We start from the raw sequence: 15,624 nt of genomic DNA, 5'->3' as shown, positions 1-15,624 counted from the left end.
TCTCCGTCTCTATTTATATTCTCCTCCGTGAGCCACACCGCTAGCTGTTTGATCTGACACTCAGGTGGATTTCATGAACCAGATCTGTGGTGTGTATATCCGACTGTCGCCTGCTGCGCATCTGCAGTGGCACACTGAGCCCTGCAGAATAAAGACGGAGAGCTGCAAGGTCGCTATATGCACAAGCACTGCTGTATCTATACCTCAGGTAGGGGGATCAGGATCAAACTCTTACTGGGCTCCTTCAGTAGTCTGTGATGTGTGAGGAGGGCCTCGCTGGGTCACTGGGAGATCAGGAGGTGTGATTCGCAGTGTTGGCTCGTGATTCAAGAGTTTCTCTCTTAAAAAACAAGAGATGTTGTTTTTCATGCACTGGTGTGTTTTGAGATTTGGGGTTATTTTCTTTCAGACTAGTGGAAAGAAAACATCCCAAATACACATGTCAGTCTTTATTTTATAACTATGTCTATCTCCATCTGTAGATTTATCCAAAATTCTACAAAAGTTATCATTAGATAATCCCTCATTTGCATATTTAAACATACAACATCTTATCAAACTTTTCTATGGCTGCTGACAGTATTTTGTGATTTATGGAGTGATAAAAAGAGATATCCAAACTTCTCTCATTAAAATCATTTGACTCAAATATGTCAACAAAAATGAACCAATCATTTTGAACCTTATTAACATTTAAAAGATAATGTATCTCAGCCTGAGACCCACTGCTCTGTGGTTTTACCTGCCGTCGGAAAAACAAGCACTTGGGGAGAACAAGAGAAAATAATTTCCCGGTCACGGATCAATTAAGTAGTACTCTTTCATGATATCATATCGGCTGTTATCAAGAGCTGCTCTTAACCCCCGCGTGCCTTCTTTCATTTCCCGATGAATGAAGAGTGGTGTCTGCAGTGGATAGGCTGTGATTTATTCAGCCTGCTGGCAGGCAGCACAGTGCAGACTCAGCACTTGAAGTTAAAGACTCAGTCGGGAAAGAGAGAGGCTAATTGATGAGTGTGGACTTCCCTCATCTCTCCTCTCCAGGTCGCTGTAGCTGCCGTCTCCTGTCTGTGAGGTGGATCTGCTAACCCAGTGGAGCTCCAGCTCCAGAGGCCCATGGCCCCTGTTTCTCTCCACCAGTGAGAGGTGAGCCAAGCTGGCCTCCCCGGCCCCCTCCCTGGCCCCGGCCCCAGACCTGGACCCGGACCCGGACCCAGATCCCGACCTCCACGGCAACGAGGAGCAGTATGTGAGCGAGGGCGTCTCCAGCCAGCTTGACACACACCCGGCTCCGCCCGACTGCAGGGACGCCGAGACCATCACAGGTGTGTGTGTGTGTGTGTGTGTGTGTGTGTGTCAGTGTTCAGAAAAATGAGCCTTGATTTCAGTTTGTATTACGGAGAATCCAGTGAGTTGTAAAAGAGTGAACTCAAACATAAAAGGATTGCATCTTCGACTGAACCGAAAACAGCAAAATCTCCAAATATAGCTACAAAGTTTCTGAAACTTGCTGCTCCTTCTAGCAAAAAACAAAAGTGTGATTTGTACCATTGATTTGACTTGAATTTGAGTATCGACACACTGATTGACACATTAGGAATGGATTGACAGTGAACATTTTAGGTACCGTGTGACCCTGACACACCTCATCATGAAGGCCTGCAGGGCACCACCAGGCAGCAGCTCATTGACCCCCCACCCCTCCCTCCCTGTCCTCTATGTGATGTTCAGATGTGTGCAACAGCACCGACCTGCCAGAGTTTGAGATCATCAGTCTTCTAGAGGAGCAGTTGCCGGTGTACCGGCTGCGTGCTGACACCGTCTACGGCTACGAGCACGATGACTGGCTGCACACTCCCCTCGTCGCCCTGGACGCCAGGCTCGACCTGACCACCGAGCAGATCGAAGAGACGCTCAAATACTTCTGTAAGTCTGACGAGAGGACAGAACATACATAATTATACATACATGATATGCTCCTGATGAAGGGAGCAGGAAGCTTTTCATTATCTTGTTTCAAATTCAGGCGGTGGAAATGCAGTAGAGATATAAACTGAGGAGGGACACTGGAGATTAAACCGGCGGGGTTTTATCTCTGGTGTCTGAATACATGACCTGGGAACATTTAATCCTTCATGGGTTCTTGGAAAGATAATCTACTTTAGTTTGTGGGAATGTGAGTGTGAATTTCTTGACGGGTTTTGTTGTGGAATATTTCTTATGACTAGTCGGGAGAAGAAAGTGAAGGTTTTCTATCAATATAAAGTAAACAGAGTTTTGATGAACGATCAAGGTTTGTAAAGTCAATTTATTTGCTTGCAAGCAAAGAGAACAGTCTCACAGACACATTGCAGTGATCTGTAAGAGTGGTCTACCTAACAGTCACAATGCATGGACATTTATGCTCAGACAGCTTCCTGTTATCTGCTTAGCTAACAAGAATACACAAAGAACACAATAAAAGGCAGGTCATCCTTCAAGCCTTAGTATACTTCATTTAAGACAGTCAGGAAGATGCTTTAGCTCCTGTTTGCAAATACCTTTGTTCACAGTTTGCCTTACAATAGACCATTTAAACACACAGCAGATGCTTCCTTTGAAGCCACTGTGACATTGTTAAAATGACCATTGCAGAGACAGAATAGACATTCTTTACCCTCACACATCATATATGCATGCAAAGGTTTACGCCTTTACAACTTCAGATAATGCGTCACAAAGGAAGTCAAAAGTATTTCAAACAGAGGATCTCTGTTAGTCAAGGCCTCTCTGTGTCTCTGTCTTACGAAGAAGAAAGAAACAGTGCACAAGATAACAGATACGAAGAAGAAAGAAACAGTGCACAAGATAACAGATACGAAGAAGAAAGAAACAGTGCACAATGATAACAGATAACAAGACACCTGGATACTAAACTAATTAAAGTCATCTACTGAAACTACAGTTTGGTGTCTGCTCTTTTAGGACTTACATTCTTTAAACCTTCACATGAGACTATGACATATTTTCCCATTACAGTTTAAACACATGAGACATTTTTATTTCATTTTTTTCGGGGAGACCACAACGGTTCACAACAACAACAACAAAACTAAACACAAACAATTCACAAACATAACACATAAAAAAAAGTAAGTAAGGGTAGACTCTCTAATACGTATATACGAGTAAAAGTGGGATAGTATTAGTGTAATATTACTACATTTTCATGATCTTGCAGTATGTAGTAATATTATTCAACATATTGCTTGCCACTATAGCTTGTATTGTGGAGTTTTAGCTGGAGGCTTCAAAACTGTAGTCACATTGACTACGTCCACTTGTTATATACAGTATATGGTTCAAAATCTCACTTAAGTAAAAGTAAAAACTATTAGCATCAAATTATAAGTACCAAAAGTAAAAGTACTATTATTCAGAATGGCCTATTTCAGAATTGAAATGAATGTAAAAAGAGTAAAAAAGTACAATATCTACTTTCAAAATCTAGTGGATTAAAAGAATAAAGCAACATAAAGTGAAAATACTCAAGGAAAGTACAAGTACCTCATCATTGTATTTGAGTAAATACTTTGTTATATTCCACTATACTGCATTAGGGAGTATTGTTCATTGTTTAATGTATCTCCTCTAATGTTATAGAATAGGATGCTGTTTATTTACTTTGTATGCAAACAACTTATTTATCTCCTGCATCACATTCACTGTGCCTGCTTATAACATTTGTATTCTTTTCAATGTCTATTTTATTCTAATATCTATGTTGTTATGAGCCCTTTGTAGCTCATAATAGTGTAGTGATAAATCACGTTACAGTTTAATTTTAGCATTACACCGTATTGTGTGGTTGGGCCGCTGTTTGCAGCATGATCAATGGTAAAGAGTTAGTGTGTGTGTGTGTGTGTGTGTGTGCGTGTGTGTGTCAGGGGTTTGTTTGCGGAAAAATGTCGCCATGGTAACAGTTGCTGGAGGCAGATAGATGTTCGGCAACCTCGGAGAGAGGAGAGAGGAGAGAGGAGGAGAGGAGAGAGGAGGAGAGGGGGAGAGAGGAGAAGAGAGGAGAGAGGAGGAGAGGAGAGAGGAGGAGAGGGGGAGAGAGGAGAGAGGAGGAGAGAGGAGAGAGGAGGAGAGGAGAGAGGAGGACAGGGGGAGAGAGGAGAGAGGAGAGAAGGGGAGAGAGGAGAGAGGAGAGAGGAGGAGAGAGGAGAGGAGGAGAGAGAGGAGGAGGAGGTAGAGGAGAGAGGAGGCAGACGAGGGGATAAGGTTAAAAAAAGGAGAGCGATGTGGGAGTGCATCACTGATTGGCTCTTCCTTCCGTCCTGCATCCTCTCAATTACAACACAACTTCTACTCCAACTCAGTCGCCGTAGAGCGCCGCACACTCTCTCACATCTCTCCCCCTCCCTCGCACTCACAGCGGTCATGTGGGCGGAGGGTTATTCAGTCTCTCTGGGCCTGTGAAACGGTAGCTGAGCAGTAGCAGTAGGAGAGGGAAAGCGAATGGATCAGTGTTTGGATTGGTTTTCTGCTTGTCGGTCATCGTGGAGGTCAACGGAGAGATGGACAACAAGAGCGAGATGGACAGATTAGCGAGGGATGAACGTGAGCTGGATGACTGGCATTATAAGGAGGACAAGAAAGGTAAAGTACATTTATGAAATACAGAAACTAAAGACAGGTTTAATATGTGATGAGGGAGTTTAATTGTGGCATTTCTTTCTTTCCAGCACTTCGATTTTTGTGCGCAGTAGATTGAAGTGTAGCTCGAGCTTTCGCTGATTAAGTTTGTTTAATGACTTCAACAGATTACAACAACAGCTTTCTCTTTTCTTTATTTCAAGGTCTCTAGCAACGGCAACAAAAACCAGTGTTTTGTGAGATTCTTGGTTAACTTACACCGGAGCTTTTGTTCTTCTCATTAAGAGGATTTTGTTTCTCGAAGCCCACTGACTTTGAGTTTGCTCTGTTTTGACATATCAGCCCTCGAGTGCACACGCATGCACACACAAATCCCCACAGTCCACTAACCAGAGTGGATCCTCATTCATGAGCACTGTTGAATAGGAGAAACTCAAAAGGTGACTCAATGAAACCACAATTACATTGTTTACCTCTGGTTGTAATACCGATGAGCATTGCAGAGGATTAGCAGAACATATTCAATAACTTTTGTCCCAGCATGTTATTGATTAGAGCTCTAAAGTCAATGACAGCTTTCACATCAGGGCAACAGAGCCAACTGCTGAGCTGCTCTGTCGTTCACCAACATCGGATCAATGGTGATGGAAGTATCACATCCTAAACATGACCCGTCCACCACCTCTTCAACCTTCTGCGTTACATAATGTGCCGTTGTGCGTCACACCAAAAGTGATTTAGTTTAATATATATAAAACTGAACCTCGCTACCTTCCTCTCACTGTGTTGGTGTGTTTTATATTCCCACAGTGCTATGTGCAGACAGAGTGGGCCAGATGACGAAGACCTACAGTGACATCGATGCTGTCACACGTCTGTTGGAGGAGGTGAGACGGCCTTTTTTTTTCCTCGGTCTGTTTAATTGAAGAACATTCTGGTGCATGCAGCCGTTGAGTTCTTCAGTGCATTTACTCAGCGCTTGTATATGCTGCTAAACCTACCATCCTCCTCCTCCCACCACAGAAAGAGAGAGATTTGGAGTTGGCTGCAAGAATCGGCCAGTCGCTTCTCAAGAAGAACCGACGTCTGACTGAGCAGAATGACTATCTGGAGGAGCAAGTGGCACAAATCACAGAGGAGGTCTGCTGCTCTCAACATTCAAACAATCCCAACTCGAGCACCACTTAGTAGCTCTTTCTGGAGCTTTCAAATGAATCACAGTCTTCATGAATATAAACGGTCCTCTTCCAGGTGGCCCAGCTGCACCACGAGCTGAACCTGAAGGATGAGCTGCTGCAGTTTTACACCAATGCAGCGGAGGAGAGCGAGGACGAGTCCAGCAGCTCCCCGACGTTAGCGTCCTTTTCTTTGTTACTCAATATCGCTCCTCCAATCTGCAAATATGTATCTCATAATTTACACACTATAGAGATGTAAAAGCATAAGTTTATCGTATATATTTATCTGTCAAAAGGGGGAAGAAAAGTAAAGTGGAAACTGCTTCAGGAGGCACACTCCAGACGAAAGTCAAAGAGCTGGAAGAGGAAAACCTCTCACTCCGCTCAGAGGTATCTCCACTCACACACACACACACACACACACACTGACACAATGTAAGACTCGTCTGGGATTATAGAGTGTTTATAATGCGTGTTTGTACACAGGCACACCATCTGAAATCAGAGACTGAAATTTATGAAGAAAAGGAGCAGCAGCTTGTCAATGAATGTGTGAAAGAGCTCCGTAAGTATTGAATCACACTTGCACATGTTGTCTATGTGTGTCGAAACTTAAATATCTGAGATGAGTGATTCCCAAACTCCGGTTCACGCCCATGAAAGATTTTTTTGGTCTCAGACGTTGTTTTTATGCTTTTTTTTCAAGAAACTTGTGAACACATCTCTGGTGAACACAAAATTCAAAGTGGTGCTTTTTTTTGTGTGATTCTTTTTGGAGCAACTCAGTTTTACAGATCTGTCGATTAAATCAACTAATCGATTACTTGACGAAGACTTTCTTTGTTTGAGGACAGCCCTACAGTCTACATTGTTGGTATCTGTGGAGGAAAGTGGTCCTTTGAAAATCCGGTTTGATGCATGGTCCGAAGGTTTGGGAACCTCTTAATGAGACTGAACTGGATTGTTTAATTCTCTTGTTGTCTCTCCCTCTAAACCTTTCCTTTCCATCCTATCAGGGATGTCCGGTCTCCAAATCTCCACCATAGCGGAGGAATTGTCTCGTAAGACTGAGGACGCTTCCCGCCAGCAAGAGGAGATCACACACCTCCTCTCTCAGATAGTAGACCTGCAGAAGAAAGCCAAATCTGTGAACACACATGAACCGACACATGAACCCACATGAACTCAAAGGTCACTGTTATCATACTTTGCTCATTTTTGCTAATTCAAACCTGCATGTGTGTTTCTAGTATGCGGTGGAGAATGAGGAGCTTTCTCAGCACCTGGTGGCAGCTAAGGATGCCCAAAGGCAGCTTACAGCAGAGGTAACTTCCACATCACTGCCCTGTCTTGACCACAGTCCCTTGCTTGCCAAGCTGATACCAGACACTTTAATTCCAAAAAGAATATTTTGTTGTCTTCAAACAGCTCCAGGAGTTGGATGAGAAGTATTTAGAGTGTATAGAGATGCTGCATGAGGCCCACGAGGAGCTGAAGAACCTGAGGAACAGAAACTTCCCTGCAGGGACCCCTCGCCGCTTCCATCCTCTGGGACTGTACCCGATGGTGAGGGAGTGTGTGTGTGTGTGTGTGTGTGTGAGCGTGTCTGTAGATGTGTGTGCGTGACCGTCGTCCAGTCCTTCATGAGGAGTGTTATGTGTTGCAGGATTCTCTGGCAGCTGAGATTGAGGGAACAATGAGGAAGGAGATGAGCCTGGACGACCCCGAGTGTGAGGAACAGAAGTACGTATGGACTAAGAGTCCAAAACCAAAAGGGTTTTACGTTATAGAAATAAAACACAAACTGCACACGCTGTTGGCTCATTCTCACGTGTTTTGTTGTGCGCAGGATCCATCGGAGGCGCGTGTTTGAGACAGTGAAGAACATCAACCAGACAGTCCGCCAGCGCTCTCTGACCCCAACCAACGCCAACATCCCGGGCTCCAACCAGTCTCTGTCAGCGCGTACGTCGCCGCAGTCCAGTGGCCTCTGCACACCTCACTCCAGCGTGTACGGAGGTGACGTCAGCGGGGACGGTTTGGCACTTGACAACCGAACACAGAGCATCCTGATGGAGACGGCAGCCAATCAGGATAGGTAATTAATAGATTAGAGGAGAAGTTGATATTGAGGACAATTTTTAGACATCTACATGAATCAAAGAGTACCTTTGTACCAAATGTTATTAGTACAGTTTATATAACACGTACTTCAAAAAATTGGTCCCTGTTTGATCCGCAGCAGCACAGAAGGCCGAGAGAAGAAGGCCAGCGGAGCGGAGGACCTGCGGCTCGCCCTGCGCCGCCTGTCCCTGCGTCGACAAAACAACCTGAGCGAGAGGCGCTTCATGGGAGAGGAGAGGGAGCGGAGACGGGGAGTATACGGAGGTCTGCATGATTCCCTGGTCCAGGAGAGCCCCTCGTTGACCCCCTCAGAAAGCATCATGTCCCTTGGGAACCTCCACCTTTGGGCCTCACGAGGGCCCTACCTCCCTGACAAGCTCCAGATCGTCAAACCGCTTGAAGGTGAGGGTGAAAGGGAGGGCGGGGCGAGCTGCAAAGCGGGGAGGAAGTGGGAAGGCGAGCTACACCGAGGGGTCAGGACAAAGAAGGGGAGCAAGCGGGGCTGGGGGACGGAGGGGGAGAGGTGGCTGGAGAGCCGGCATGGGCGGACGCTGGAGGGGGAGAGTGGGAGAGGCTGTGGCTGGGCGAGGAAGACCGGAGCTGGGATAGAGAGGGAGAGAGGAAGGAGGTGGGCCAGAGAGCGAGCCGGGAGCAGGAAGATGAAGGGAGCGAAAGAGAGGCCTCTGCCGCTAATGCTCTTCAACTCTTTCTGGTCTCTGATGCACCATCATAAATCCAGCAGTTTTGCGTCTCCACACAGCTATTACAAAGACACACAGCCGAGGGGATGGTTGTAGACAGAAACACACTCTTTGACTGAGCTTGACCTCCCTCTGGGATAAGGGAAACAGACTTCTAATTAGATGGACATGATTCCGGTTAGTGTAAAACTTAACCTGTAGGCCAGCGATTTAATGTTGTCACAGCTGGTGTTTGTACTTCGACAGCTGCACCTGAAGTTTGAACCCAGAGAGAGCAGCAGCAGCGTTTAATTATTCCCCTTGTGATTCAGTGTTGATTTAACCTTAAAGGTGGCTGTTGTTGACCTGTGCTGCCCTCTGCTGGTAATAATTCATACTTCAGTTACAAGCACGGCTATATACACACATACATATTCTAGCATTTATATATTTTACATGTGAAGCACTACAAAAGTACTATGTTATGTATATGATTGAGTGATATACATTATGTACAAACAAACACTCCTTTCTATCTATATGACAACAAGAAATACAACAAATGAGTGCTTGATGCAAGAGAATCTTCTTATTGATGAAATAATGGGACTCCAGCAGCTGTTGTAAACGTTATTATGATTATTGATTATTATTGCAGCTGAATTGGAATATCAGGTGAGATGTCATTGAGGAATGGGGTTACAACAAGACGCTCGACAAACGGTGATCATCTTAAATAACTACAACTTATGAAAACAAAAGGAACAGTTACTTTACAGAGTCCCGCCATGGTTTGAATTTATTCCAGCTATGTTGAGAGACACTTCTCGGGTCCGAAGACACTTCAGCTCACTTAAAGCTCCTCTGTAAAGCCTCCTCAGTCCTTAATCCTTGAGATGCAGATGATTTCTGGAAAATTGAGAAATGAGAAAGTCCTAAAGAAACATCCATTTGTTTATTTGTACACCGTCTCATTTCCTATATATGCATTATTCTGTCTTTGTGTTTCTTTACTGTTTATCATTTAACTTCCTGTTTGCTCATTCTGTCACTGCTTGCTTTCTCTGTTTCAAATTCTTCATGTAAATAAAAACCTTTTCTCATTCTACTTGCTCCTCCATTTCATTTGCATCACATTCCTCTGCACTTCATCGCCTCTTAGCGTCTCTGTATTCTTGCCACCTTTGTTTGTCATCTTGATCATTGACGCTCATTCTGCAGCATTTCTCCTCATTTGTTTTTTCATGGATATGCTTGTCAGACAAGTAATTATTAGCATTAAATGCATACATTTAATGGTTACTTGTCTTGCTTTTGTTGCATAATCTTATATCAGCCCATATGCTAGTACTGTATGTGATATGTATGAGATGTCTACATACATACGTCTATCTGTCAATTTGTTCCTGCACCAGTATCACAAAACTACAGTATTCATGTAGTATCAAAAGCATTAAATGACAGACGATAAAAGAATCGGTTACATATCAAGAGTCATAAACAAGTGTTTAGCTTTGTGTGTGTGTGGTTAAAGATATTGAGTACATTGCAGTATTCATGTCTCTCCACCAGGCTCTGCCACGCTGCATCACTGGCAGCAGTTAGCCCAGCCGCACCTCGGTGTGATTCTGGACGCCAGGCCGGGAGTCGTGCCGAAGGGCTACAGACCCCTTGAACTAGAGCTGGAGCAGGTCTGTGTGTGTGTGTGTGTGTGTGTGTGTGTATATGTGTGTGTGTGCGAGAGGCTTCTGAGTCCGTATCTACAATATGGTCGTGTTCATGTAAATGCATCTCTTTATGTTTACCGTATGTACAGCTGTGTTGGGTTTATTCTGCATTATGTTAACAGCATTAGTTGGTTTTTACCACTACGTGACAAAATGTGATTATTTTCACCATAATTATACAGCTTTTTCATTGCACAAATATAGACTTTATTTTGATATTTAGAGGAAAGTGATGTATAGCAAAAATCTCGTGTGTGAAAATATGATATAACTTGACTTATTACTTGCAAAATACCCCCCACCCTTCTCCTAGTTAACATTGGTACAAGTGGTAACACTGTAATGATTTGCACTCCTTCGTCTGCGTTGTCTACAGGTATATCCATGGGGTGGCTTTGAGGAGGAGGAACCGGGGGAGCAATACTTCCAGAATCTGCCCACCTCCTCCTCCTCCTCCGCCTCCGCCTCCGCCTCGCCAGCCGTGCCCTCCACCTCCGGCACGTGTTACACATACCTCGGGCCGCCTCCGCCCAGCCTCGTTCCACCTTCTCCACCATCCCCGTCCCCATCGCCACATCTCAGCAACACCGACATCCTGGGTGAGGACACGCTGTACATTTGAACATGCTGTATTTATGTATATAGTTGGAACACGTGCAGTGTTTCATGTTGTTTTAAATTACTGTAATGCGTTTGCCTTTTACTTGCAGCTGCATACTACCCAGGTAAATGCATGGCCCACACCAGCTCTACCTACACCTTCACAACGTGTCGGATCCTCCACCCAACCGATGAGCTGACGCGGGTCACGCCAAGGTAAGTGGTGCTGCTTGAAAATGTTTGGTCAACGTCGACTTTTTGGCCCTTCCCCTTGAGTTTCTCAAAATTTCTCTTTGATCTTCATTCACAATCAACAACCGCAAAGTGAATGCCTTATTGCAAAATTCATAATGAAATAATGTGCTTTTATAAGAACCTCCTCTCCTCTGTTTTGAATGTTGCATGCTTTTAAAAAGCAACTCAAATGAGTTTTGTATTACATTCCATGTGATATAATAACACTAAATATCAACATATTAATGCAGCTTAATGTGGTAATGTCCCTTCAGAGGGCTAAATGTGCACTCAGTCTGAATTCCAAGCAAGCAACATTTAGTAATCTGTCTGCTCGACAGTCGAAGGGCGTTAAATAATACATGCGCTTGTGGAGAAACAAAATCCCCTGTGTATGAATAAAATCAGTCAGTTTACAATGATGAGATATCATGAAAGTGAGTATCATGTTTGTTATTCCCTTTGTTTTCCAGTCTAAACTCAGTCCCAGCGACGTCCTCCTGCGTGATGACCAGCACCCTGTTGGGAACTCCGGCTGTTACACCCTGCACACCCCGCAGGCTCGGTCTCAGGCCGTCCGAGTCCTCAACTAACCTCAGGCACGGTCCTCAAATGCTATTACTTCATTTCCAGCTTCTTTCTAAAAATAGGTCTTTCTACTGTAAGAAGAAGTTTCTTAATGAGTAAGCAGATTGTTGTTCGGGTACTTTTACAAAGCAAGACATGTAAGTTTCATGATTAAATGAAACTTACATGGCAGAAGAAACTTAAAAACTTAAATGGCAGAAGAAAGCCGACTGCGTTGCTTTTATGACAATATAAGTCATTTCATATCTCAATAACGATGTATATATATACATATATGTATATATATACATATATGTGTTTCCTGGTAATTAAATAGATAAACACACAGCCTATTTTTGTATACTCATGCGTGAACTAAATACTTGACAAATAAAAGTATTTCCTCGTTAAATTAAGAACTTAAGTGCAAGACTAACAAAACCGTTTCAAGTGAAATTATAGAGAAAGAAATTAATGAATATTTCAAGCTATACACTGAATATGTGTATATATTTTTCTGAGGAACTTCTTATTATCAATTTAGATGACCTTATTGTGTATCATGATATGTAAATATATGTTTTCATCATCATATAGTTCAGTTCAAAGATGATAAATTATGTTTTTTAATTATCTCCAGCCCTAGTTGTTAGGATCAACGTAACCTTTGTGTCTCAGTTATTTGGCAGTCAGTGTGATATTGACTCTCGTTTGTTTGTGCAGAGATGCAACACGCACCACCAGCACCTCTCTGGGGTTAGTGCGCCTCCTCCAGGAGAGAGGGATCTCAGCTGCAATGTATCACCAGAGCCAGGGCCTGGAGTACGGTCAGGGCAACGGAGGAGTCCTATTCAGCACCTCCATCACCCCTAACCGAGCGCCCAACCCCGACCCTCTGCACCCCTCTACCCCTCCCAGCTCGCCCACAGGACAGGGCGCTTCAGCTGTGCCAACGTCTGCGGGCTTCGACTTCAAGAGCCCTTCCTACGACAACTTTCTGACCTCCAAACCGGCCCGCTCCATTCTGAAGGAGGTGACGGGGAGGATGAGGGGCAGGCAGAGAGGGAAGGATTGCGAAAGCCAGACGGACGTTAGCGTTACCGTCCACAACCTCAACCTGCTGGACAAGGTGAAGCGGCTGGGTGTGGCTGGAGGTCCAGGAAGCAGAGCAATGAGTCCCGGCCCCATCCTGGGGCCTCTGGGCGGGCTGCGCAGATCCGGCTCCCCTTTTGGGCCCGATGGAATGAGGAGGAACCCGAGTTATCCATCCATGGTCGGGCCCAGCATGGCCATGAAAGCCCCGGGGCCCCAGGAGTAGTCTGGACTGCTGCTGGCCATTAGAGAGTAGGGCCACGGACCGACTGTTGATCAGTCACCCGGAGCCCAAACACTGACTCACACTGTTCATACTGTATGACAACAACGTGGCACTACTGTCTCTTATCACTGCTGTGGTTCCTCACAGACACTATCCATGCTTTAGTGCTTTTAGGAGGTGACTCAGAGTTTTCCAACTCTGAAAACCACGCTAACCAGAGGGGACAACAATCAGCGACACACAAAGAAATAACTCGTACCAGTTTATACATACAGTCTATGGTTTAAGTTCGCCCGCTATGGCAACGGTGCACATATAAATGGCCGTTGCTCTACACATCCAGCTACATTGATTTGAATGTGAATGTCCCTTCTACTCACATTTTATTTCTATGGCGCCACATTATGCAACCAAGGGCTAAAAGGCTAACACAATGCCTATAGCTAGCTAAAACCACTTGATTTCAGCATGTCAAAGAATTAATGCAAGCTAATGTTAGCTGTGTGTTGCAGCTAAGGCACCTGCCAACATATTACTGCACAGCTTTCTGTTTTATCCACAATACATTATAAGACAAGTTGCATATTGTCAAAATGCATTAGCTTAACTTACAGAAATATAGTTACCCTAAAAGTGACATTTAGACAAAATGATTGCTACACAAAGTCTTTATTCCGAGTCTTATTTCTGATGATGGCTCACTTTTGTCTTCTTAAAGACTTTTTCGGTTCTAGTAAAAACGTAGTTCTGGGTTCTTTACCCTGTTGGTAGTTCATCTCACCACACAGCAGCTTTCAGACTTTTTTCTGTTGTTTGCTAGCCGACGAAAAGTGACAAGAAGGAACCTTCACGCAATATAAAGATAATGGAGAGCAATGAATTGTTTGGGCAGGACTTAGTGCTCTGTCTCAAGAGCAAAATAATTTAACCCAAATTGTTTTCTGATATATGCAGCTATGCAGATTTGGTTTTATGCGCTCATATTATGAAACATCTCTGAAATGTCTCAGAGATGTGTTAGTTTGACTCACATATGTACAAATCTGGGAATTTAAAACCAATTTTATATAATTACATTTTATGTAATTGGGTGAACTGACCCATTAAAATCAGAATATCGATATAAATATATATATCTATTGAGATATCGCCCACTGCTCTCCACTCACATCGCTGCTTTGGAGACTGACTCTGCTGGCTGGATGTAGTACTCCCACTCTTGCCTTTTCTGAAAAACATCCACAAAATCCCACTCACATCCAGACAGCTGCACTCTGTTAAATCTGCCATCGCACTAGTTGGCTCCTTGTAGTCTCTGTAGCACTAAAACATGCGTTTCTTCTTCTCTGTTACTGGATTAAGATCCACCATTTTATAAATGATTCAAAACTTTACACCAAATATGTGAAAATACATCACCCTTACCTTCACTCTCTCCCCCATCAGTCTTACCCCTTCCTAAATCCCTCCTGAAGTGATTAGGTGTGAGTCCGACATGTCGCTTTCAACAAATCATGAAATAGATTTTAAGTCAGTATTGAAGATACTTTGGTTTACTTTCCTAATTGGCCATTAGACGGGGAAGTTGTTGCGCCCACTGAACGGGACGGATCGATGCGCTGAGGCCACAGCTCTCAGAGAGGACGGAGAGAGGGATGAGGGAAGTGGCAAATCAGCCATTGTGGTCAGAAGCTTTTGGAGAAATGAAGCAATATAGTGCCTCGACCCTCTATTTTTTGATCATTATTTGTTCTTCTTGTGTTGGACCAAAGGTGGTGAAGAGTCGTTGTTGCACTTGTGTTTATTTATTTAAATAAATCCTATGAATTTAACCTATTTTTCATTTTTTTCGTGCTCACTGTATATACTGTTCATTGTCACTAAATTGTCATTACTGGCTCACTCACTCATAAAGGAATCATTATAGTGCGTATCCAAGAAACACACATCACTGTAAGTAATTGGGGTAATCATGTAATGAGTTGTTTTTTTTTCAAATAAAAATTCTGTATCTGAATCTTATGGTTTTTCCGTCTCTGTGTGTGTGTGTGTGTGTGTGTGTGTGTGTGTGTGTGTGTGTGTGTTTTTCCCTCAACAAGACATAAAAAGAAGAATCCCAGACAGGAAATCATCGTGTTCCCCTCCACCAGCAGATGGAGCTCACGAATAACCAGAAAACAGTCCGTATGTGAAGCGCAGTGCTTTTGTCCGTCTGTCCACACTGGCACAGTCATAATCCATTACCCATTCACCATCTGTATCTCTTGTGCTCTGAGGGATATGATGAAGGCTGCTTATTAAACCTCTATTAGCCGCAGGGTGAAGGAGAGGTTGGCAATAATCAAAAAATGCCGCTCTGGCAGCTGCGGAGTCTTAATACGAAGAAATGAGATGAAACTCTGTTTCAAATGTCATTGACATCTTTCTCTGTGGATATTTGTCCTCTTAGCATAACGTTTTGGTAATGTGATTTATCACAAGATCAAATCCGCTGCCTCCTGAGGTGAAACATGGTCATCCACCCTCAGGTGCAAACCGGATCCTCTTCTGAGCTCAGA

At 43.9% G+C, this 15,624-nt stretch overlaps 1 protein-coding gene across 2 annotated transcripts; it reads left to right on the top strand.

Annotated features, from left to right (window-relative positions):
• The first annotated feature begins 1,165 nt into the window (after positions 1-1,165).
• trak1b (trafficking protein, kinesin binding 1b) lies at positions 1,166-15,083 on the top strand. Of its 2 annotated transcripts, none has more exons than XM_031854151.1 (18): positions 1,166-1,325; positions 1,732-1,926; positions 5,449-5,525; positions 5,662-5,778; positions 5,890-5,990; positions 6,113-6,206; positions 6,303-6,381; positions 6,833-6,963; positions 7,067-7,141; positions 7,245-7,382; positions 7,483-7,559; positions 7,666-7,914; positions 8,062-8,342; positions 10,193-10,311; positions 10,724-10,946; positions 11,058-11,163; positions 11,655-11,780; positions 12,472-15,083. In XM_031854151.1, the coding sequence occupies exons 3-18, from the start codon at positions 5,475-5,477 to the stop codon at positions 13,064-13,066; spliced, it is 2,562 nt and encodes an 853-aa protein (XP_031710011.1). In that variant the 5' UTR covers positions 1,166-1,325; positions 1,732-1,926; positions 5,449-5,474; the 3' UTR covers positions 13,067-15,083. The 2 variants fall into 2 exon arrangements, with proteins under 2 accessions (XP_031710011.1, XP_031710010.1); XM_031854150.1 differs by having other exon boundaries at positions 8,059-8,342.
• The last annotated feature ends 541 nt before the right edge of the window (positions 15,084-15,624 follow it).

The sequence above is a fragment of the Anarrhichthys ocellatus genome, unplaced genomic scaffold, assembly GCF_004355925.1.
Source record: "Anarrhichthys ocellatus isolate YVR2014 unplaced genomic scaffold, GSC_Weel_1.0 scaffold14, whole genome shotgun sequence".
Taxonomy (NCBI): Eukaryota; Metazoa; Chordata; class Actinopteri; order Perciformes; family Anarhichadidae; genus Anarrhichthys; species Anarrhichthys ocellatus.
The sequence above is the reverse complement of the archived record's forward strand: the minus strand, read 5'-3'. Positions and strand labels throughout refer to the sequence as shown.